At 41.4% G+C, this 26,683-nt stretch overlaps 1 protein-coding gene across 2 annotated transcripts in view; it reads right to left on the reverse strand.

The window, feature by feature from the left end:
* The window catches only part of LOC136674370 (3',5'-cyclic-AMP phosphodiesterase 4D-like), a 280,825-nt gene that overhangs the window by 222,285 nt on the left and 31,857 nt on the right, over window positions 1–26,683 (reverse strand). The window contains exon 3 of one of the 2 annotated variants that reach the window (XM_066650364.1): window positions 8,299–8,531. In XM_066650364.1, coding sequence (XP_066506461.1) covers window positions 8,299–8,531 — 233 coding nt within the window. Of the gene's footprint in view, window positions 1–1,370; window positions 1,667–8,298; window positions 8,532–26,683 lie in introns of those variants that run through there. The other variant, XM_066650366.1, reaches the window with a different exon arrangement.

Here is a 26,683-nt window from a genome sequence, read left to right on the forward strand (position 1 = left end):
ATATGTTATAAAAAAAGAACATTAAATTTATTAAAAAAAAACAACAACAACAACATAAAATAAAAATCACTCATCTCTGGAACAATCTCATTTTTTCCCTCAGGGATTATCCCTTGAATGTGTAACACTGCTAAAAGGGTTGAAAAATACTATTAGTAAGAAAATCAGGTTAACTGGCTTCTGTGCTAATTTTAGTATTAAAGAAGCAAGGATGAACTCTGTGACCTTGTCAGACTTTACCACAATTCTATTACCAGTAAAATACTATTAAAATTATTAAAAAATAATAATATTAAGCTTCAGGACACAGATGATGTGAATCCCTATTGAAGCTAAGACTTGGGAAATATTCCAGATACCCTACATGGCCAAAAGTGTGCGGACACATGCTAATCCTAGATGAGATTCGTTCATAGGTGGTCTGTCTACAGTTTTGCTTATATAATTCTGGGAAGGTTTAAGACTAGATGTTGGAACATTGCTGATAGGAGTTGATGGCATTTGGCCATATGAGATCTGGATCACAGACATCACTTCAACTCATCCAAAGATGTTGAATAATGTTCACTAACTCCAGGAAGCGGTTTTACTGCTCCACAGCTCAGTGCCAGTGGGGTTTTAGCTTATATCTTATAGTCTGTTGAGCCGTGTGACCTTAAGCTCATGTACAGCTGCTCTATAGTGTCCTATTTTTCATTTCATGCTGTTCTCTGTGGAGGTTGTACAAGCTGTGCACAATTAAGATAAGATAAGACAAGATAACACTATAACATCTGTGTTTACAATGGTGCCCCTTAAAGTAGATTAAATTATGTATTATAACGGGTGCCTACACACTTTTGGACATTGTTTTTTTTTCATGTAAAATGTACATTTGTCATAAAATACTGCATAATATGATTTTTTTTATTACAATGATTCAAGGTAAGGTAAATTCTGAGTGTTGTGGGTAGGTTGAAGCTATGGGAAAGACACTATACAATGTCTTTTACTGTACTTAACAAATACAATGAGGAACAATGGGGCACAAACAGCACTCCATTCGTGCAATAACCCTCTTAAGTACCAGGAAACGTCCTTGTGGATGTGTACTGTATGAGAAATGAGGCTTGTGAACCTCTACTGTCAGAACTGTGTGAAAACACTAGGGTAAAGCCTGTCGTCCTATTAAAACGTCCCAAGCTTAACAGCTAAAAGAGGGATTATAAAGTAATACTATTAAACACTACTACACCCCGCTCCAACTACAGCCAAAACAGACTTTAACTTTAAGTGATGCTTCTTAAAAACGGAGATAAGACCACCTTTGGCCGGTAAAACAACCTGCACCGCGACAGTCTTCCGCAGGAGAGATAAACTCGAGCCCTTACCGTCTGAATCCCTGAAAAGAGGACGGCCAGGACATCCGCGATTTCTTGAGACCCGGCCGGTGACCTGTATCCACGGCGTACGTTCGGTCCATTTTGGCTCGCTTTTCTGGGCTTTCGGCTGTGTTTCTGAGCGTGTGAGGGTTTGTTTGAACGTGTTAATGAAGGAGAGCAGCCCCCACTCTGTGTATGGCTGTGTATGTGTTTGTGTGTGTGTTTTACTCGTTGTGTTGTAGTGGGCGAGGCGCTTGCCGGAGCTGACAGAAGGCTGCTCGGTGAACGCTGAGGAGCGCGCACATTTTCCGCCTAGTGTGGCCGGAGCTGCCGCCAGCGCGGGTGGCGCTGTTTCCCTTTCCCACCCGTATTCAGGACAAGCCCCGCCCCCCGCGCTGGGATTTGGCACTGGGTTCCCGCCTCGCGCGCCACAATTGGCTTAGAGATCCTACACACAATGCAGCCTTCAAATCAGGGGACTGTTTGTGATATTTAACTTGCAGCCAATCATAGTGCAGTGTGCTAATCAGGAGAATACAGTGCTGAACTGTCTACTGACCTTTCAGCGCAGTGTGTTGTGTTCAAATTAAATATGCAAATTAGTGAAGTGATTGTAAGAAGTGTGCTGTCCGACACTGTACCCTACTCACTATATAGTACAGGATTTTGGACTGCCGCCATTTTGTAGTGGTGTCCGAAAACATATTCTGTGTTAGCAAGCGTTCAGGGGTATACTCATTCACATTTGCAAAATAGTGAACTGACTGGAGTACAGCCAAAAGATTTCTGGAGATTTACATTTGTAGGTTTACAAATGCCATCTTGACTAGAATAATTACAACTCTAAAGCATTTCGTACAAGCATTAATTTCTGCCATGACTTGGCACCTTCCTCCCTGCCTTAGTAGACTGCATTCAGCTCAATTCAGGCTTCTACTTTGTTGCTAATAAGACATCACCGCATTGAATTATTGTATACATTGGAAATGCTAGCAAACGTTGTCTGTACACTACATTTTGCGATTCATTTTTTGTATTTGATAATGAGCAATATAGGGAGTGAAATGTTTAGTTGAGATTTTGAACACTACAAAATGCCACACACAATCTAGTGCTCTATTTCTGTAATAGGGAACGATTCTAAACACAACTCTAGCAAACAATTTATATTGCACTCCACCTATCCCACAATGCACATCTATGAGGAGGGTGCAAACAATAGCTGTGTTTCTTTGGCTACATTACCATTATTCCATACTTTACACACTATAGAGTGCACTATTATAGGGAACTGAATTATGGCTATTCACCATTCGCTAGGGTACATTGGTTGTACACAACTTATTGCTGTGCATTATGGGATTAGGGGTGGCACGGTGGTGCAGCAGGTAGTGTCGCAGTCACACAGCTCCAGGGACTTGGAGGTTGTTGGTTTGAGTCCCGCTCTGGGTGACTGTCTGTGAGGAGTTGGTGTGTTCTCCCTGTGTCTGCGTGGGTTTTCTCCGGGTGCTCCGGTTTCCTCCCACAGTCCAAAAACACATGTTGGTAGGTGGATTGGCGACTCAAAAGTGTCCGTAGGTGTGAATGTGTGTGTTGCCCTGTGAAGGACTGGCGCCCCCTCCAGGGTGTATTCCCGCCTTGCGCCCAATGATTCCAGGTAGGCTCTGGAATCCCTGAACTGGATAAGCGGTTACAGATAATGAATGAGTGCAATGAATATGGTGCATTATGTAGAGATACATCTACATTCGCAGTGGAATAACAGGTCCCTTTAAACGGAAGATCAATTCATTCAGGAAGCACGTAATTAATGAAAAATAATTAAGTACTAGCATAAAAAAAGCTGTCCAGTAGGAAAGGTACAAATTAGCCTGGATAAATAACATTTAATAACATGTGTCAGAGAAAGCATGGACTACCTTTCATGTTCCCAGCTTGGTACCACCAATCATATCATTAGGCAGGTCTTGGCTAAAAGGTGGTCCTGGCATTGACTAATCTGGGGAGAACATTACGTAATGATCCAAACAAAATTTAAAATCAAATTACATAGTCCGTCCCCACCCAAGCAAGTCTACACTCCACCAACAAAGGAATGATTTCTTATTGTTGTTTCCAGATGTTCTTTTTAAAATAACACATCACGCTCAGTAAGACTAGCCATCAGCCTGATTTAAAAGATCAAGAGAGAAGTCACAGTCACTTCCCTTACATAGTCTAGTGTAACGAGTGGAAGCAGTCTATTGATTCTTGGTAATTTGGTATTCCAGGCTGGAAGTATAGGAGTAAGACATCTACCAAAGGTCAGCTGTAATGACGCTGATTGAGTGGATTGATTATATAGTGCCATGCAAAAAAAACACAAAGTGCTAGGATGAGCAACACTGATCTGAAAGCAGCCCAGAGCCCTGACGGCAGTCTTCACCAGCTGGGAGATCAGTGGACCAGAATAAGCCAAGTCTTTAATGAAGTCAGCGATTTGTGTAAGATAAATGTGTCATCTCTCTTGAAGAATTCAGTAAGAGTTAAGCCCCCCCACTGACCGAATAATAAATAAGTCAAGTTTATCGGCTCTAAAGTTGAAGTATGCTGTGAGACCATGCTGGAAGCCTCACAAATTTTATTCAGCTTTCAGCTTAGTTCAGATGGAGCGAGAAGATAGATTCCGCATATACCCACAGCTGAGGCAGAGGAAAGGCTCTTCATTTAGTTTGCTTTTCTAAGATCCTGATTTATGATATTTTCAAGACATTATATCTGTCAAAAAAGAAGAAAAATACCCCCTCAGAATTGCAGTTTTCTGAAGGTCTTGTCTTCAACAATTCTCAACAATATGAGTGCTAATACAAGGTCAGAGGTTAGCTAAACATCTTTTCATATACTGAGATGGCACTTTACAGACAATGTAAATAACGCAGGTCCACTGCTCCACAAGCCAATGTCTTGGGGGCTTTATAACCCTCTGATCAACACTGGAGATTGGGCTCATGTACAGCTGCTTCAGAGCACCTTATTCATTAGTTGTTACAAGTTACACCACGATAGTCTGGGAGAAGTGAAGTTAGTCACTGCCACTTTTCAAACTGTGGCACAATGCAACTGGATATCTCCTCGCTCTGGAGATGTACGCTAATGACACATACCTGCTATGCCAGGAAACAAAAGCCTATGTTAGATAACACTGTGCTTGTGTGATGGAGGGATAGAGTGTGAGGCCATCCTGCCCACCAAAAGAGCAAGGACAACTGTCCTCACTTGGACACCTGGCTTTAAGGGCTCAGGCAACACCGGAAATCATATCTGGGATTGAAGTTGGCTGATGATGTGGCATTTCAGATTTTCTCATGGATTTTTTCAGGGATCTATGGGTGAGTCCCATTTCTTGATTTTAACCCTATCCTATGTTTTCGAGTGTTATCTTGCCGATTAAAAACGAGGTACAGGGTGTAGTGTTAAAAATCTTCCCCTATGAAATGGGACAAACATTCAGGAGCCTGATACGTCATCAGACCACAAATAAAAAACGAGCTATGCTTCAGTTTGTTCTGCAGCTTTGTGTTAGAAAATTCCAGTTCCACCTTAAAAGTTGCAGTAGCCACAGGCGCTAGAAAGTAATTGCTTCATAATTGAATGTGGAACTGAAAATTTACTAATGATGTTCATATCTACTAGTGAGATAGTAAAGTGGCTTTTTTTTGGTTGCTTGCGTGGCCGTCTTGTCAGTGATTCCGACAAGGCATTCGTAACCCACCCTTTCAAGTGTTTTAAGGGGTTTATAGCCCTACTGCTCTTTCCAAACAAGAATTGAGACACCTCACCCCTAGGTAAAATGGAGGGGTATGGCTAAGTAATAAGGACAAGGGGAGAAAGGGGATTAAGCGTCCAGCATCAGAATTCATTATTTATAAAGGGTGTCAAAGTGTATAATGTAGTATACAGTGTTATTATGCCTAGTAAACTGGCAACTCACTCTCCAGTGCTTGGAAAACTGAACACATCCAGAAATGGTGCTCACATGTTATCAGATACACTGCTCTATTCAATGCTAAGAACACAGTAGCAGTGCTATATTTGTTTCAAAATAACAGGAATCATTTCTTGGTTACCTCAAGTTTGGTTTAAAAAACAGCTCAATTCAGAAAAAGCTTTGGTAGGCATTTGAAATTTAATGGAAGGAGGCATTCTTACGAAAAAAAATATGGCTTGACTCTATGACTCTAATCAGCTGTTAGAAAAGGACGTCTAAAACACAATATGGCAGACTGGCCTAAAAATACATTTTAGGGCGGGTATGAAGCAGTTTTTCAGAGAATAGCTGCTGGAGGACATTGATTGTGAGCAGCGGGGAGCGTCTGATTTTTTTCCCCAATCTTTTTATTCTGTATAAAAGAGCACATTCAACAAAAGAGGAAAATGGAGAGAGTGTGTCATTCTGTATTTGTTCAGGACTGCAATATATTACCATGAAGGTGCAGACATGGAAACAAATAATGTAGAATATCACTCTCAGTTTTCCAAGGCAATTAAAGCTTAATAAAGCCATAAGGTCACATTTTCGCGAAACCATTACACGGTTATGATCTTCTCAACTATCAGAAGCTGTGTTCAAAGAGAATATTCCAGAAAAAACAAGTGATTTGTTCCATTGTATAGAGTTTAAATAACATGGTAAGTTTGCTATTACCTTTTTGTCATTAATACACTCAGGCTACAAAGCTTCAGCAGGGTCGTGTCAACCTTAAAGAGGTGCTCCTATTATCAGACATTATTTTAGACATGTGTACAAAATAGCTGCATGTAAAAATAGGACAATAATCTTAGGAAATGTGCTTATGCCAGAAAGATTACTGAGGATTATTGAGAGGTGTAACATATAGCATTGTACAAATAATAGAGACCACCTTTTCATTTGTTCATTTTCCACTCAGAATCAACATTAATTTACTGTTTGTTGAGTGTGTGTGGTGTTAAAACAGGAAAAGCTGTATTTTACAAAGACAGAATGGCCAAATATCTACATTCACTAAATGGTCACTGGATTAGGAACACCTACCTTGCATCTACACTCATCTACACTGTATTTACACTGACCATAGGGGTGCATTTCAATGGTCAGGACCCCCACAGAGCAGGTATGATTTGGGTGATGGATCATTCTCAGCGCTGCAGTGACCAATGACATGGTGGCGGTGGGTTAGTGTGTGTTGGGCTGATACAAGTGGGTCAGATACAGCAGTGATACTCGAGTTTTTAAACATTGTGTCCATTCAGTATCCACTCTGCAAGACATACCTCGTCGTCCTCTAGTCCTTCATCAGTGGACACAGGGTGCTGTTGGCTGGATATATTTAGATGGTGGTCCAGCAGTGAAATTGAGGGCTTTAAATCAGCACTTCTGTGTCTGATCCACCCGTACTAGCACAACACACTCTAACACATCGCCACCACAACAGTGTCATTAAAGCGCTGAGAATGATCCACCAACCAAATGCTACCTGCCGTGTTTTTGCTCCTGTGGGGGTCCTGACCATTGAATAAATAGATATATTTTTACCACAACTTGTCCAGTTTCAAATTTGGAGCTTGATTTCCTTGGAAATCACTCTTTAGAAGATTTGTCTAAAAACAATATCACATTTTTAAGAACCCTTTCTTTATATTGTCCTTATTAGTCATTATATACACATACCACCTGAGTGAATGTAAATGCAAATGTAATTTGACCCCACGTAAAGGAAGAAATTCTTATTCATCTTCCCCTCTTCCATTCAAGAAGGGCCTCATCCAGCCATAGGAACCATCTGTCCTTAAAAGCTCAGTCCACGTCCTCAGCTGCTCCACTGCTCAGGGTCACATAGGGAGAGCAAGGACAACAAAACAGCCCGCTGTTTCTATAGTGACCTTACTGACCGCTTCACTTGGTCGATTTCCACTTAATACAATTCAAAGCTATTTGAAAAGGAGACAACTTCACTAAGTGATATAGAGCCTACTCGAACCGACAAACTGATAATGTAATCCTGCTACAGCAAATGATGCACAGTACACACTGAACCCTGAGGACACTTGCACTGATATCAAATCCTCACCATAGAGTCATACAAGGGCATAGAATTATCATGGACGGGGTGACATGTCCCCACCAATACCCAGCGATTATTGAATTGTCTCCACCAATAATTTGATTCCCTCCAAAAAAAAAACCCAATCTGTCAATGTCTCATTAACCTAGAGGTGCAGAAAGGGTTAAATCACATTCTGTACTCGAGTCCTACCTCCTCTTAACACATATGATTACTGTGATTGGCTGTTCCTTGCCCTGCTGTCACGTTAGTCTCTTTATTTTGGTTGCTAGCAGCGCCAAAACTGGAAGGAAAACTTTCCAGCCATAAGCGAGTATTACTGACACATTGGTGTCAAAAGCGAGTGAGGATGGCAGCAAAAAAGTAGAAGGTGGATGTAAGAAGTTGTCACTTAAAGTCAAGTTTGCTAATGAAATGAGTCCATCATAATAACAGCCGGCTAAAATCGTGTGTAGCTATGAATAACGTGGTTTTGAAATTAACTGCACAATAACTGCCAATTGTTAGTTCTCTTACGTGGTCATTTTATAATGGAGAACACTCAATAATGCTCTAAAAAGTAAACATGATGTTATTTGCCCCTGTATAATGAAAACAAGGACACATTGTCACTGATGTGAGGCACTGAATAGCACCACATTTTGCTAATAGAAAAGCATTCTGAGTGGAAAATTGCCTGATTTCCAGTGTTTGCCTCTCAGTTAAGTGATCTTCAGTATCTCAGTGGTCTTCCGGTTGTATTTTTACAGACAAATGACCGATATTTTCCACATCAGTCCTCCACTATTCCTGCACTACTTCACAGTAAGAACCTACAGCCCCAGTGAATCTGTAAAGTGATACTTAGTGCTCACCCGCTGGTGTCTGCTGAGGTGATAGCGATGAGTGGTGGGATGCGAATTGCCAGAGTGGTGGGCCGCGGGATAGACTCTCCATCTTTGCGCTCCCAGTCATTCTGCTCAGCCTGTCTGAAGACCAGTGGGGGTAGCTGCAGGCTTCTGGAGGACAATCTGCGTACTTGAATAGACTCAGTGTTTGAAGGAGAAACGACCTCTGCTTCCAGGGTCTCCTGAGAGCTGTAACATTCCTGCAACAATAGCGACACAAATACAGTGTTTGATATGACTTCGTTGTGTCAAAGCACCATTTAGAATGATAAAGGAAATGAAACAAGGTCTAACAATGTTACTGAAGTAAAGCCCTGCATTTATGAATCATCAAAAAGATGAGCTGTGGAAGATGCCCTCTTGTGGAGAGATGTCAGCCTGCTAAAGATGAGTGAGTGAGTGATTGAAGTGAGTGAGCTGAGTTTTCAGCCAAGGCTGCGAGATGTTTTATTAGCCTTCATACCAGCTCTATATGCAACACAGTTCTTTTCCATCTCCTTACCTTCAGCTTAATCTGGTTTGTTGTAGTAGTTACTATACACATGATTTATTGACATACAATACTGTGCAAAAGTTTTAGTCATCAGAGATTGCGAGATTAAAAAGCTATTTATCTGAGCAGTATGTGTGTTATTTGCTAAAAAAAAAAACACATAACGCCCAATAACATTGGAATAAAAACAAATAACATTATTTCAGTAAGTGTGATATTGTGTGTGTAAATGTGTTGGTTTTAACTATTTCCAAATCTCTCTCTTTGTGGCATTCCTTATTATTTGAGGTTATCATCCAATGCCTAGTTTTGCCAGTTAATAAATAATGATTTAAATGTGTGCTATTGATTCAACATTTGATTGTTACTCTTTATCAGCTGGAGAAGAAATGTTTATACACTGTAAAAAATCTCTGTGAATTTTACGGTGGAAAACTGTAAAACCGTGACAGTAAATGACTGTAAACTCTAAAAAGGTTCAAAACAGTGAAATACCTTAAATACTTTTATCAGCCAAAATACAATTTTTTACATCTCTTTACTGTAAAAAATACATTATTTCACTGTTAAACACACAAACCATTAGGGGGCGGTACAAGTGTCCAAGGCCTGGGAGGAGCTGAGACTCATTAGGGAGCTCCCAGCATGCTTTGCTTCTCCATATTTTCTGTGCTTTTCAGAGTTTCTTTGTTTTTTTCTGTCTTTGAGACTTACTGATTTTGGGTTGCATTGTGGTGATTACTGTGTGTGTTTGTGTTTCTGTGCATATTATGTTGAGACATGTGTTGGTCAGGAAAGTTCACCATCAGCCTGTGTTCCGCGTGTGGCACCCAGATACCGAACATTCAGCAATATCTCCTTTTAAGGGCTTAATACAGGATGCAGTTTGGCTATATCTAAATATGGCTATATCTCAGTCTCCTTTCTCTAATTTGTCACAAAATTTACACGTTAATTTTATAGCAAAACAATGGTTCTTTGTTATTTTTATGTAAATACCATGTTTTTTACAGTGTATATTTTTAACACAAATGTACTGTAAACAAAACAGTCCTTAAATGTAAAATTTAAAATCAGGGCTGCGGTGAGTCCGGAGTCTACCTGGAATCACTGGGTGCAAGGCGGGAACACACCCTGGAAGGGGCTATTAGAAAATACATTTGAGCAAAAATGTTTGGAAACAAACAATGAACCATGAATCAAAGGCCAGAAATAATTATGAAAGAATGAAAAATAGACCATTTTAAATAGCAGTCTCAGCCTTTCAGACCCCACTGTAAGAGAGTAGAAGGTGTATTCCCTGCTGAAGAGTGATCGTTTTATGTTACTGACACCACAAACATCACTTGGGGGGACAAATGGTTCTAAAAACGACGGGAGGGGTTCACTTCTGTCAGAAGGCTGTCCCAGTATGGTCTAAAGCTCAATAAGAGCTGTTCATGATCAGAAACCTCAAACCTAATCTGCCTTGGAGCAAGTTAACCGTGCAGCATAAGTTGCCATGGTGATGTATCCTGGTAAAAAGTGAACCAAGGTTGTGAGACAAAAAAAATAAAATAAAATAAAAAGTCAAGGATAACATCAAACCAAGCTCAAAGCCAGATGGCTAGGCAAGAGACCCAGGCCCCTGAGACATAGCACAGTAATATAACACTATGACCCCCACAGGACCACCACAGAGCAGGTATGATTTGGTTGCTGGATCATTCTCAGCGATGCACTGAATCTGATGTGGTGGTGTGTTAGTGTGTGTTGTACTGGAACCAGTGGAACAGACACAGCAGTGCTGCTGTAGTTACTGATAGTGTTGGTGATACAGAACTAATCATCCAGCAACACGTAAGGTTCCTTTAGAGGACTTCCATCAAATCCTGACAGGAATGTTCCAAGATTTAGTCTAAAGCTTCCTAGAAGAGTAGACGCTGCTACTGCAACAGAGATAGATACACTGACCATTACTGGCCTTGAAATATTGGACGAGCAGGTGTCCACTGTTTATGTAATTTGCTCAGACTTTAGTAAACTGTGCAGAGTGTAATATTATCAGCCAGTCATGGCATATCTACACTGGAAAAAATGTACAGTGGTTCACTGGCTGCACTTTAGCCAGTATTGTGCTGATTTTACAGTACTTATACTATAATAAAAATACAGTACACTGCTGTAATATAAATATACTAGCTAATAATGTAATATTAACTCTTTTAACTTTGAGCAAAAAATAAATTAGGAAGCAAACTCAAGTCAAACTCTTCAAGTTCCAAGTGTCTCCCAGCATCCTTTGGTATTAGCAGTAAGCTACCGTACTTAGAAAATGGGGCGATATAATTCCAGGAAAGTTACCCATAATGCTTTTCAGTCCACAACAATGTTCTGTATTTAAATGAAATGTATACTGTAAGAGTTTCCCTGGAAAATGACATGTTATTTTTTTACAGTGTAGACCTGCTGGGCGGCACAATGGTGCAGCAGGTAGTGTCATAGACACATGGGTCCAGGGACCTGGAGGTTGTGAGTTCTCCCTGTGTCCGCGTGGGTTTCCTCCGGGTGCTCCGGTTTCTTCCCACAATCCAAGAACACATGTTGGTAGCTGGATTGGTGACTCAAAAGTGTCCACAGGTGTGAGTGAATGTGAGCGTGTGTGTCGCCCTATAAAGGACTGGCGCCCCCTCGAGGGTGTGCTCCTGCCTTGTGCCCAGTGATTCCGGGTGGGCTCCAGACCCACCGCGACCCTGAATGTTTTGCATAAACATTCCTCTCATGCACATGCAAGAGAATGCGAAGAGTTTGTTTGTTTTACAAAAAAAAAAGCACAAATTCCCAGCTTGTCCTTTATGTTCAAAAGTGTTTTTTGGGGTTTTTATTTTGTGTGTGTGATTGTACTTGGTGTGTACTGAGATGTGTTCATGGTGTTGTAGAGAGGTGTGGGTGCTGGCATGTACTGCCTCTGAATCTCGCTACAGAGTGAGCCCAAACACTGCTTTGGACACTTGTTCTATTCCCTATGCCTACCCTATGTTAGGGTATAATTAATAAAGAACATAAAAAGGCAGTATGGCTGTGTCCCAATTCCCCATCTCCAGTCACGTCACAGTATGTTACACATGCGCAGAATCCAGCTTCTTCAAAAGGCTTTATTGCATCACTACTGGGAAACACTGACTGGGAATGTGGGACTAGCGAGGAGACAGGGTGGAGAGTGAGGTGAAGACAAAGCGGCAGTGGACTGAGAGAAATACAAAGGCAACCAGACAGATAAGATGCCGAGGGAGGCGGAGTCTGACAGTAGGAATCATTTCAGAGTGTTGAATATATGACCTGACTTAAATATGGTACAGTTAAAAGATAGATAAAAATGTCAAAGGTATTTATGGCATCTTGACCAGGATCTGGGTTGAGTATGATCCATTTTTAAGGGGCTATATGAGTCTCATCATGACTGACAGCTGATAATAAAAGCATGATCAAAAGCAAAGGCATGATCCCTAGCTCAAGTCCCAGTATAAGTCAATTAATTCCCTTCATGACAGAAAGGATACCTCAAGAGATAATACATGGGATTCAGTTTCAGTTTAGGAGCCCAAAACGGCAAGACACACAATGGAATGCTTTAGAGCAGCTGCCCATGACCCACAGCTAAACTACAGCCCAATTATTGTGGTTTGCATTTCAACTTGAATGGAATGATGGAATTGAGGATTAAATATAATTTAGAAATAAAGAGGGAACCGGGTAGAATTTGAGGGTAACAAGTAATGCAGAGCAAATCATTGACTACATTGGTATTGTGCTCCTGTACTGACACTTTCTGGTTTGTTTTCCCCTTTCTATTGGGCTCTCTCTTTGTTGTTTTCCTATCCCTGCACATGGCTTTGTTTATGTTCATTCCTAGCTCCGCCTTCGTTCCGCCTCTTTGTCATTGTCTCTCGTTATCCGTGTCAGGTGTGTCTAGTTAGTTCATGTATTTAAGCCCTCTTTCCTCACTTCCTGGGATCGGTCATTTTGAGTTTTTGTTTCTTTGTGGATCCTGTTGTTTCTCTTGCTCGTTTCGTTTCTTTGTGTGTTGGGTTTCATGTTTCTCGTGCCTCGTTCGTTGTTTCCTGCCTGTTTCCTGCCCCAGTCCATTTTAGTGTTATTCCGTGTTTTCGTGTTTAACTTAAGGTCCGTTTGTTTTGTTATTCCCCTTTATTAAACCTTCCGTGTTATAGCGAGTGTGTCCGCCTCCCTGAATCTCCTCATCACACCACCCTGACATGTACGGACAGTGGAGCTGAGAGAAAGGACCATGAGCGTAGAAGTGGTAATAATAATATATAAATATATATTAAATATAAAATATTAAAAAACGGGGGGTCCCGGTGTCCGGAGCCTACATGGAATCACTGGGTGCAAGGCGGGAACACAACCTGGAGGGGGCGCTAGTCCTTCACAGGGCGACATACACACACATTCACTCACACTTACGGACACTTTGGAGTCACCAATCCACCTACCAGCGTGTGTTTTTGGACTGTCGGAGGAACCCGGAGCACCCGGAGGAAACCCACAAGGACACAGGGAGAAAACTCCTCACTGACAGTCACCCGGAGCAGGGCTCGAACACACAAACCCAGGCCCCTTGTGATTACTTTTTATTACTTTAATAAACTTTAAAAGTTCATTTTCAATAAATACAAAAACAAGGCAAGGTAAACATGCTCCATTGCAAGCTTTGCCTAGAGGGGTATAAAGCCCCCCAGTGTGGGAGTTTGAAGCAGTGGAACTGCATGTTCTTGAGAGATGAAGCTTGTTCCGATATTTATCAATATAATATTAATTAGAGTGAGAGCTGTCTTTGTAATCCAGAAGTAAACATCCAACATCAGCAAATGTTTCCCGACATCAACTTAAAAGCTTTCCTTCAAGGCGACTCTATTTTAATCAAAAATTCTCAATTCTCCAGCTCTTTTGTCCTTTCATGGAACTGCATTGTAGTATTAAAAATGACAATTTGAATTTATTGACCAAAAAATAACCTAAAACATCAAGTTGTTTAAAAATAGCGAGTGAGAAGGATTTATTTGTCACTGCATTCATTATGAGTTCCATCCAGGAACCAGTGCTGCAAAAGCACGCTTCAATTTGTTCTGTTCTTGGGGATAATATCGGATCAAAAGTACCTGAGTTTTGGTTTAAATCATTAAATCATTCAGATTTTAGGAATCGTGAGCATAGCGTATTCATGCTTAATTGTGTGTGTGTGTGTGTGTGTGCTTTCATTATTCTCATGAGATGCGCCGCACGTTTAAAGTTCAGTAAAAGTTTGTAATGTTCATTCATCGTCTGTAACTGTCTATCAGTTCAGGGTCACGGTGGGTCCAGAGACTAACCAGAATCACTGGGTACATCACAGGAACGCAGCCTGGAGGGCGTCACAGGGCCGGAGTCCTTCACAGGGCGACACACACTCACAGACACTTTTGAGTTGCCAATCCACCTACTAAACTGTGTTTTTGGACCGCCGGAGGAAACCCACACAGACACAGGGAGAACACACCAAACTCCTCACAGACAGTCACCCAGAGGAAACCCACGCAGACACAGGGAGAACACACCAAACTCCTCACAGACAGTCACCCGGAGCGGGACTCGAACCCCCAACCTACAGGTCCCTGGAGGTACCTGCTGCGCCACCGTGCCGCCCGGAAGTTTTAGAGATATGCAGTTTTATTGAAGCTCAGGCTGAAGCCTACAGCCAAGACTTAATGTAGAAATTTAGCCTCCTGTGTGTTAACTCTTTGTAGAACTTGTGCCATAAGGGACGCATGTTTGAGAAGCACATCTCTTTACACTTTTTCCGACAGGGGAACTTCAGTGCTACAGAGAGATGTGGAAAAGCCACGTGGAAGAAAGCAGGGGACTATCGCACCAACCAAATCTGTCATTTCATTCTGATAACCAGTCAATCAAGAGAAACTCACACCTGCCACTCCCCCCAAAAAAGTCCATCACACAGCTATTATATCTCTTTCCTGTTTGCCATGTTGCAATGAGGCTCTAATGCACAATTCATTATTTATATGATTAGCCTGAGTCATCCAGTGAAAGCTTGGGGACATGCTGAAAGCAGAGTCCCCAACATAATGCACTAAGGAGGTCATTTATAGTCAGAGCACACTCGCACATCCAGGGAACATAGAATATGGCTATGTGGATACACAGGCAAGGAAATTAGAGATGGGAGCGCGGTGGGCCGGCTGCAGCTTCAATGAACTAGTACAGTATTATACAAACACTTACACGATGACCGCACCAAAGCTTTGATTAGTCCAGAGAGAGGGCTACATGGAGGGCTGTATATTGGAAACCATATTGGTGTCTGTAAAATGTTTTTGCTTTATTTTTCCCCTACAAGGATTCTCTACAAAACAAAAAGCACATAAGCGTAATGACGTAAACTAACCGTAGTTACCAATTTCAGCATCCCATTCTGGCAAACCAGCCCTACATAATGTGCTGATTTTGGGTCATCATGCTGCACATATTGGCCAAAAAAAATAAATAAATATTTTAAAAAATATATTTAAAAGCCTCCAATTCAATGGCTTTGATCTACAGCACCATCTACAGGATAATACCTCATCTGGGCAGCACCTTCACAATCTCATTCCATGTTCCATTTCTACATAATTAAATGGTTAAGAGATAAACAATGTAATTTAAAATTATTTACTGGCGAATTCTCGATTCCAGAGACAGTTCCTAACTCACAGCGGTGATGACCAGAGCCATACCTGTTTTTAAAATCTCTAAAAGCTATATTCACCTAAAAATGGAGAGTCAATGGCAAAAGAGCTGGAGATGACTCTAGAACAGCTCTTAGAAATAAAATGTAAAAAGTGATTCAACTCTATTTAGCACTGTTTCATGTCGCTCTGTCTATAGTAGTGGTGCCACTTTGTTTAAAATCAAATGCTATCAAAGATTCGATTCCAGCTGTAGTTGAGAATCAAAGCAGTGTGTCACCTAACCCTAACAATAACCTCCCACTTGCTTGTATCCACCTACTTACTGCGTATGTCTCTGCCAGTTGCTGGTCTCTAGCCTACAGAGATATTCATTCATTCATTCATTCATAACTGCTCATCCAGTTCAGGGTCGCGGTGGGTCCAGAGCCTACCCGGAATCTCTGGACGCAAGGCAGGAACACACCCTGGAGGGGGCGCCAGTCCTTCACAGGTTGGCACACACACACTCACACCTACGGACACTTTTTGAGTCACCAATCCAGCTAACAACGGGGTCACACAGCTCCAGGGGCCTGGAGGTTGTGGGTTCAAGTCCAGCTCCGGGTGACTGTCTGTGAGGAGTTGGTGTGTTCTTCCTGAGTTTGCGTGGGTTTCCTCCAGGTGCTCCGGTTTCATCCCACAGTCCAAAAACACACGTTGGTTGGTGGATTGGTGACTCAGAAGTGTACGTAGGTGTGAGTGAGTGTTGCCCTGTGAAGGACAGATGCCCCCTCCATGGTGTGTTCCTGCTTTGCGCCCATAATGAAAGATAATGAATATATATATATATGCCCAAGTACACTGTTTGCTGAGATGTCGACATAAGTCCTATATGTTGCCCATGTTCATGAATGTACCATTGATGTACATTATGGAGACATTAGACAGATATTTGCTGCCATCAAGGAAGTCTCATCATGGAAAGTCCATGGTTATTTCAGCAAGACATTGTCAAACTTCATTCTACACATATGCTATTATAGCATACCTTTGTAGACATAGAGCGTATGTGCGTGGCTGGCCTGTCTGCAGTCCACAAATGTTTTGTGCATCACAAGAGGATAATTAGACGCTACTAACTACGCCCACAGAGTTTTGAGCAGCTGAAGTCTTGTAAAATGGGCAAAAAGTCTACAAAACAGCAACAATTAGTATCCCAAATGATTAAAGAGTGCACTTGAAAGGAAAGGTGATATAAGACAATAGTAAAAATGCCTCTATCCAAAGTTTATTTGGGGTCTGTTGCAGGCAACATTTAGACAGTTAAATAAAGTTTCAACAGAATAATAATTTTAAAAAAATCACAGATTCTTGTTTTATTTCATTTTATATAATGACCCTGCCTTTTTTTGGACTTGAGTTGTAAAACAACATACATGAACACCTTCTCAACTAACATTTCTTCTGAAATAAAGGCGATTAACAGGTAGTTTGTCCTTCATTGCTGCAGTTTCTAAACCTCAGCGAGGGCCGCTAAATTCGATTTTGGAACTTTACTATGAGTATTTGATGGCAACAGCAAAGGTGCACAATGGATCCTAATTATTTATAATGAATGTCAAACAAATAATTGGATTTACTACATATCTTCAGAAAAACATTTGTTCAAACAATTGTACGAACCACGAACCCAGATATAGACTAAAAAAAAGGAACACTCTACCCCAGTTCTAGGTTCTCTCCACTCCCTCCCTCCGCTCTTCATCTCAGATCCCCTTAAAACCGTTCTAGTAATTGGTTTTAAAGCTCTTAACAGCCTGGCCACTGACCTACTCTCCCTTAACTTCAACTCAAGATCCCTTAGACCTGCCAATCATCCCCTGGCTGTTCCAGGCCGTCTCAGTTAAAGCTCTGGGGAGCATTTTGAGTGCCAACTGCACAGCTTTAAGTCTGTCTGTTCCATATTGGCTTTAAACCTCAAATCTCATTTCAGCTCTGTAACGTTTGAAGGGGTTTATCGTTATCCTGACATCAAACCTGGCCTTGTTAATACATGGGCTTTAAATTAGGCATGCCTCAGTGGCTATTTTTCTTTTTACCTTTAAAATGATTATTTTAACCACTAAACAACAGCAACCAATGTTTATGAAAGTGATTGTAATTGTAGCTTTTCTTTTTAATAAAGTGCATCTCTCACAAGAATCACAAGCGTGCAGAGCATGAAAGAAGCAGCTTTTGCTCCAAAGAGTGGAGAAATATTATGTAAAAATCACATTTTCACTGCATTAGCTCATTAATATGGGCATGTGGAGTGCCTACCAACTAGGGTGACCAGATCTGAGATGGTGAAAAAGAGGACACAGCTCCGGGGGGTGGGGGGGTTGTAGCTCTACAGTCAGACAGTCCAATCAGAAGATTTTAGGCTACTTCACCACGCCCCCTTCTCACTCAAGCGAACCAATCGGAGTAGGGGAGGGCGGGACTAGTTTCTCAAAGTTCTATGTAACCGCTAGAAAAACAAAATCCCGGACGTTTGTGAAATTCTGCCCGGACATTTTTTAAGTCTGAAAAAGAGGTCCGGGTAAAAGAGGACGTCTGGTCACCCTACTACCAACCCACTAAGCATGAAATAATCCAAGCCAGTCACTTTTTTGTGGGTGGCCTAAGTTAAGTAAACAGTTGAGTTTGTGCTTAAAGGTGCAATTTGTAATATTGATACCAAGCGTTTAAAATCGGAACTACAAACAGTTTCAAAACAGTGGAGAGAGCTGTCAGATGTGATCGCTCAAGCAGGTTGCCAGTTTGAGGAAAACTGAACAAACAAGCAAGAGACGAATTTAAGAACTTGGGCCGTGATAGCTAAGAAGAATGTACCATAATCAACAAATTTACACAGAAAAGTGTTCATCATTTCACTAAAACATCTATCTATGCAAAAAAGTGAAGACATGGCCTCCATTTCCCTGCATTTACATGCCTTTACTGTCCAAATCCACCTGAAATATTTTGACTAGACAAGGCTGGAGTTACTTAGCGACTTTCCCTTCCACCATAAATGTCGTTTAGGAGGCAGATCTCATCCACAATTTTTTTAGTTAAACCTTTTGTTCCACCTTACATGTGTTCGTTTATGAGTTTTATTGCCGTTTTTCACCAGGTTCTTGAATTCTCTGTTCGACCTTAAGAGCTGAAGCTAGTGCTATAGCTTTTGAAACTTTCTGAAGCAACTGTTATTCCACTTTATCCATTTAAATCACACAAACCAACTGTATTATTCAAACAACTATTCACAATTTCTGTATTCAAGCATTTAGTTCCACCTTAAATGGGTCTATTTAAGAGTCATATTTGCTTTTTTCTCTAGCTTCTTATTGAACACTCATTTCCACATTAAACAGCTATGCAAAGCTAAAGCTAGCGCTAGGATTTATAAACAAATCTTGTTTTGAAACACTTCTTATTTCCCATTTTAGCCATTAAAAACACACGACCAAGTGCACATCATGTCGCTAAAACATCTACCTACTAGTAAACGCTTATATTTGCTGTGTACTACCAAGCTTGATTTCTCCATTCCACCTTAAACAGGTGAATATGCGAGGCTTTTCAAACACAATTCTTACTCCTGAATTTGTTTAAAACACACACAATGGTATTTACACTTTTCAATCATGTTATTATTCACCTTCTTCGTATAAAACACACAAAACACACTTCTGGCACCTTTCAAATGTCAGGTCACAGAGATTTTTAGAAGGGCAGTGGGACTTTTTGGGTCTGGTAAAATATAACAACTCTAACACTGTTTGTAAACCTGGCCACACGGTGAACTGTACAATGATTGGACAGAGGACGACACAGGCAGGACCTCGGAGGGCGGGATCACAGCTCTGCCCCGGACTGGGCACTTCTCAAAGAGAATATACTGCTTTAGCAATGCTGTGAGAGGCAGCAGTGTTTTAGCTTAGAATGTGTCCTTAATCTGTGATCACACACCCTGGACATTTTATGACTAAGTGCAGTAAATATCCTACAGATTGCTCTTTTAAACAGTGTGCAGAGACTTTAGAGTTAACCCATCCCTTTGTCTGAATCTCTCCAGTCACACTGCTGGACTCATGTTTTATTTGAGGGCAAAAAAACGAGGTTAAACTGAGAGACACAAACATGACAGAAATAATAGTACCCCAGTAAACATTTAGCATTTGATTCAACGTGGTAATAACGTACCTGACTGCTGTCTGTCTAATCAACGTATTCTTAAGGTTGAAAATTGAAACAACGACTAACTGAGTCGCATTAAAGGCGTTCTTTTGGATGTCCTGTGATGTTATTAAATAGTCCCGAATTAAATTACTTGTTTTAAATGCATTTTGGACGTCCACTGACGTTATTGATCGGCCACAAATTAACTGACTTGTTAAAATCGATTTTATTCCAGGTGGGCTACGGACCCACCCCGACCCTGACCTGGATAAGTGGTTACAGACAATGAATGAAAGAAAAAAAGATAGATTTTGGACATCCACTGACATATAAAATATATCCTTGATGAACTGACTATTTATATATAGATATAACTGACTATATATACCAGGGATGTTCCTTGCTTACTGGGACGTAATACTTTTGATGAAAACAAGAATGGAGAAGGAAGAAAACCAAGCCAAAACGGCTAAAGACCTGTGTTGTTTCTACTCGATCCTCACTCCTGGGCAATCTGGCTGAACTGAGCCGTTGCTTGTTCTCATTTAAAAGAACAGGTGCTAAAATGCATGTTTGTGTGTGGGTGTGTGTCAGCGCATACACCTACATCTCTGTCATCAACTGACACATCAAGTGACAGACTGTGCTGTACAGGCTGGCACTATGCTGTGTGAAAAGGGGGCTTAGAGAAAGGACATGCTTCAGAGACATGTGAAGACACCCACAGCCTCTAGATCAATACAATGGAGGAGAATGTCAACTTCCCATATCTGCTACATCAGTCAAATGACAAAACCTGTGTTACCCAGTATGCTTTACACCAAAAACTATGTTCACAAGTACAAGTACATTTTAAATACCAAGTTTTAAGTAACCAATACAGGATTTGTTTTTTTTTAAATTACATTTTATTGCTAGGGCAGCACGGTGGCGCAGCAGGTAGGTTGTGGGTTCGATTCCCGCTTCGGGTGACTGTCTGTGAGGAGTTTGGTGTGTTCTTCCTGTGTTTGTGTGGGTTTCCTCCGGGTGCTCCGGTTTCCTCCCACAGTCCAAAAACACACGTTGGTAGGTGTATTGGTGACTTAAAAGTGTCCGTAGGTGTGAGTGAATGTGTGAGTGTGTGTGTCGCCCTGTGAAGGACTGGCGCCCCCTGCAGGGTGTATTCCCGCCTTGCGCCCAATTATTCCAGGTAGGCTCTGGACCCACCGTGACCCTTAACTGGATAAGGGTTACAGAGAATGAATGAATGAATGGATGAATGAATTAATTAATTTGATTGCTACATTAAATCAAGAAGAATTATTCATTCACCTGTCAGATACAATCACTCTCAACAATGCACATGCTTTACAGAGTGAGACATATATTTTAAAGTAAGAAACCACCCACCCCACTGCGTTCTACATCATCACATTACCAAAGAGGACTATTTATGTGCTTTGTGTAAACATTAGCATGTTTCATTTACAGGTTCAAAATGTGCATAAAAAATACATGATTATTAGGGGAAGGCAAAATTTGCATTGTGCATGTGCTGAACATATATAGATATACACATTAATTTTGTTCCTTAATTTTATCCAGTTTTGAGAGCTCTAAACATTAGCGACATTGCTAAAATCTGAAAGATGTTAAACAGTGGAAATGTGAAAGGCAAAAAGAAGATGAAGAAGAAGAAGAAGAAGAACATACAAACCCCATCTCCAGAAAAGACATGCAATAATAAAGAAAATCTGTGATTTGAAAATCTTGAAGCTTTAATTAACTGACATCACAAAGAAAATACAGTTGGAACATAGCTATTTTTACCACTGTTTTACGTAATATTTCATTTTAATTACAATGTTTAATAACTGGGGAAATGAGGATACAAATAGTTAAAGTTTTGTATATCCCTCTCTAAAACCTCAATGTTCTCCTACACATCAATGGAAACCTCTCACATACTGTCGTTGTCCTAAGATAAACATTTATCTCCATTTTTGTGGATTGTTTTGTGTGAATATTTCATGATGAATGAACCAATAGAAATAAATTCTCAAATCTCATTATGTTCTTGGTTCCTGTTAGAAACAGTTGACCATTTGCACATATTACACAAAGTCAATATATTTATGAACTTTTGTAATACGTCATATATCATAACAGCTTTTTCAGCACACTATCTTTCCCATGCAGCTTACTCAGGAAACCAGACACATAAAGAAAATAACTGCCTAGGGGTTCCTCAGCATATTTGCAAATCTGTGGTGTATTACCCCCACAGTCCACAGGGCAAACAGCCTCGATATGAATTCTTCATTTACCCCATCATGCTCCGCACATGGCCAAGGACACCTGGGACACTAAGGAATGTGGATTTGGTGAGGAATTTCTGCCTCAATCGATGCAGTGTATGGAATAACAAATGATTAAAATGTTTGCACGCCATTTTGGAGCATTTCTATTGGTGCATTCATCATGAAATTTTCACACAATATGCAGACAGCTGCTGAGTTCAAAAGTAAACTAAATATCTACAAAAATGTAGACGCATGTTTATCGTTGGACAGTGATGAAAACATTAAGATGACCTCGTTCTTACACTCATTACACATGGAATCAGCTCCACTGAAAATACTAATGTAGAAATGGCTCTTTAAGGTATTGCAGTCTCAGAGACAACTGGATGTTGTATAAGCAGCGCAACAGATGGCTCAACCAGAATAGGCAGAACCAGAGTGAGTCCTGTCCTTATTCACATAGACACAGACCTAGAATGCTCATTATATCTGCGTGCAGCAACCGATGCTGTGTATGACTTGGTCAGGATTAAGCATTAACTGGATGATAGCAATAGAATATGCTTGCAATCTGTAAAATATCTTGATTTGTGGTTTACAAAGATGTGGTACTGATGTCAGGCGATTAGTTCAGGATCATAAACACCACTCCAACTCAACCCAAAGACACTGAATAGTGCACCAGAACTTTGAGAATGCAGTTGCACAAACTTGGGGGCTTTATACCCCTCTAGGGCGTGCTTGACAGCTGCTCCAGTGCATCCCAATGCATTTTAGACATACACTATACTGCCAAAAGTATTAGCTTGAAAGCCTTTGTACACATATGAACTTGAGTGACCTCCCATTCTTAATCCAAGGGCCCTCCCTTTTCAGCTATGACAGTGTGTTGAGGTCAGTCAAATGCCTCAACACCAAACTTGCTCATTCATGACTTTATGGACCTTGCTTTATGCACTGGTGCACAGTCATGTTGTAACAGGAAGGGGCTGTCCCCAAACTGTTCCCACAAAGTTAGGAGCATGACCTTGTTTAAAATCTCTTGGTATGCCGAAGTGTTAGTTCCCTTCACTGGAAATATAAGGCCAAGCCCAACTTTTGAAAAACAACTCCACACCATAATCCCCCTTCTACTAAACTTTACTCTTGACACAATGCAGTCACACAAGTACAGTTCTCCTTGCAACTGCCAAACCCAGTCTATCAGATTGCCAGATGGAGAAGCGTGATTCATCACTCCATAGAACACGTCTCCACTTCAGTGGCAAGGAAATTTCATGACTGGACATTGCACTGGTGGCATCCTATCATGGTACAATGCTGGAATTCACTGAGCTCCTGAGACCAACCCATCCTTTCAGAAATGTTTGTAAAGGCAGTTTGCACACCTAGGTGCTTGGCTCTATACAGTGATCGCAACACCATAATTCAATGGTTTTGGGTGGATGAATGAATACTTTTGGCAATATAGTGTAGAATGTATAGTGTATATGGAAGAAACATCTCACATTTTCATCAGTGGAAATGGAAACAAGGTACAGAGGCTGATTTCATGTAACTCAGCCCTAGTCTTCACACTCCAAGATGCATAGCAACATGTGATGTAGAAAGGACTGGACATGACTAAGATGGTGGGATGGGGTTAAATATATCAACTGTTTGTCACCATCTTCCCAATATAGTATTCTTTTCAACTCTTTGTTTCCAATACGAAATAAAGCAGCAAAGCTTAACTCAGGCTTGAGTCGAAGTCTCAAAAACCCATTAAAAAAAAACACTTTGCTCAGAGAAGCATTTACATCACTGCTGTGTATTCAGCAGTGGTGATATATACAGCAAACATTCCATACCCAATGGATGACTAACACGTACTTTCATAACACTGTTGGTCATGCAGGCATGTTTAAGGCAATGACTAAGCCTAATTCTGTGGAATATTTTAGATATTTGAAATGACATTATCATAAGAAGTATAGAAAAGCAACTGCTAGTTTAATGCGGCCCTCAAGAAGTGCCGTAAAGAAGAAATTTACATTTTAATTACATGAAGTAAGCATCGGTAAAGCATTTCATGGCCTAATTTGAACAAAACTAAGCAAACAAAATGTAAGGAGAATAAAATAACATTATATAATCACGAGCTAGATCTACAACCCTCCAGATATTGTTGGAAATGGGGTTTGTAAATAAAAATTTGTTTCTAAAAGAAAAAAATCAAGCCATAATTTAGTAATGGATTGATGCATGATCAACACTTTCACTGCTACTACTTTTTTATTACATGACTATTTTAGACACTATGCCTTTTTTTTCATTACATGAATTTACATGATACATTTGTCCTATAAATGAAACCTCTAGGAAGGTTTTATTGGAACATTACCACTGCACTTAGTAAACTCAGGTCTTGATAAAACTTAAGTTGCTCACACATTCACAATGACGACTCCCACTCATCCCAAAAGCACTGGATATTGCTCTGTCACTTCAGAGAATGAAGTTCTACTGCTCCTTAGCTCAGTACATGGTGCCTATACTTGTCATTGGATACGCTGACCTGAAGCTTCGGTGATTTCAGACATATGAGCAAACGTAATACAAGAACTTAAATGAATTTTTACTGGGGAAAAGTTTTTGAGCAAACTATGCAACTACAAAGTCTTTTTAGCCTCAAGATCATAAGAAACGCTGGATGAGGTGCAGGTGTCCACAATCTTTTGCAGATATATTGTATACAATACAGGTTGCACACTCAGCTGTTATGGCTGTTTATATCATGGAAGGGAGTAAGACCATTTGGTCCCGTGGCGCATATTTATTAGTCTGGGAATACAGCAGTGAGAGTTGTCATAAATGATGTAATAAATGCTCAGGCGTAAAGAAAGAAAGGGTATTATTACCCGTTTTATTACACTGTACATTTACTCTACTGTTTGTAATTTGTCTTGTCAGCTGCAAGAAAGGAAGTATGGGCAAAGGAAAGGGTTTATGGATTTCGATTCTTATATGGAACACAGACAAGCCTTAAACAAAGCCATTAAAGGTTCACACACCATTTAATACCTCACAGAGAGTTACATTTAATACATCACAGGATTAGTGATGGGACTGGCTATGGTGGAAACTGGAGTGGAAAAATATTCAGGGTGTATAGATTAATATTTTGGCCACTGAAGATATTAAAACCTTGCAGTTGTTCACTGCTGTAAATAATACCTACATGTTGTTTTGCTCAGTGACTTCCTCAGTGTGCACATGGTTTGTTAAACACTATATACCTCTGGTTTTACCTCTCATCCAAAGGACGGCCACATTTGTTCACTACAGGCAGTGGGATCAACACCAAACACAGAGATAGCACCCCCTGTTGGCTCCACTAATACCAAATCCAGCAACTACTCAAATGTCAATTTGCCATCAAATACTGGAAAGACACAAACCTGCTTTTAGATACAAAACCAGTTCAGCAAAATGGTCAGCAAAACCATTTTCTGCCACTATTCAAGACATCTGGTTTGAGCTCAAAAGAATAGAAAACATTGTTAATCGTTTAGGGGCAGCGTGGAGGCGCAGCAGGTGGTGTCGCAGTCACACAGCTCCAGGGACCTGGAGGTTGTGGGTTCTGGTCCTGCTCCAGGTGACTGTCTATGAGGAGTGTGGTGTGTTCTCCCTGTGTCCGCGCGGGTTTCCTCCCGGTGACTGTCTGTGATGAGTGTGGTGCGTTCTCCCTGTGTTCGCGTGGGTTTTCTCTGAGTGACTGTCTGTGAGGAGTGTGGTGTGTTCTCCCTGTGTCCGCATGGGTTTCCTCCAGGTGACTGTCTGTGAGGTGTGTGGTGTGTTCTCCCTGTGTCCGCGTGGGTTTCCTCCAGGTGACTGTCTGTGAGGAGTGTGGTGTGTTCTCCCTGTGTCCGCGTGGGTTTCCTCCAGGTGATTGTCTGTGAGGAGTGTGGTGTGTTCTCCCTGTGTCCGCATGGGTTTCCTCCAGGTGACTGTCTGTGAGGAGTGTGGTGTGTTCTCCCTGTGTCCGCATGGGTTTCCTCCAGGTGACTGTCTGGGAGGAGTGTGGTGTGTTCTCCCTGTGTCCGCATGGGTTTCCTCCAGGTAACTGTCTGTGAGGAGTGTGGTGTGTTCTCCCTGTGTCCGCATGGGTTTCCTCCAGGTGACTGTCTATGAGGAGTGTGGTGTGTTCTCTCTGTGTCCACGCGGGTTTCCTCCGGGTGACTGTCTGTGAGGTGTGTGGTGTGTTCTCCCTGTGTCCGCGCGGGTTTCCTCCAGGTGACTGTCTGTGATGAGTGTGGTGCGTTCTCCCTGTGTCCGTGTGGGTTTCCTCCGGGTGACTGTCTGTGAGGAGTGTGGTGTGTTCTCCCTGTGTCCGCGTGGGTTTCCTCTGAGTGACTGTCTGTGAGGAGTGTGGTGTGTTCTCCCTGTGTCCGCGCGGGTTTCCTCCAGGTGACTGTCTGTGAGGAGTGTGGTGTGTTCTCCCTGTGTCCGCGTGGGTTTCCTCCAGGTGACTGTCTGTGAGGAGTGTCGTGTGTTCTCCCTGTGTCCGCGTGGGTTTCCTCCAGGTGACTGTCTGTGAGGAGTGTGGTGTGTTCTCCCTGTGTCCGCATGGGTTTCCTCCAGGTGACTGTCTGTGAGGAGTGTGGTGTGTTCTCCGTGTCCGC

This window comes from Hoplias malabaricus, chromosome 18 (assembly GCF_029633855.1).
Source record: "Hoplias malabaricus isolate fHopMal1 chromosome 18, fHopMal1.hap1, whole genome shotgun sequence".
NCBI lineage: Eukaryota > Metazoa > Chordata > Actinopteri > Characiformes > Erythrinidae > Hoplias > Hoplias malabaricus.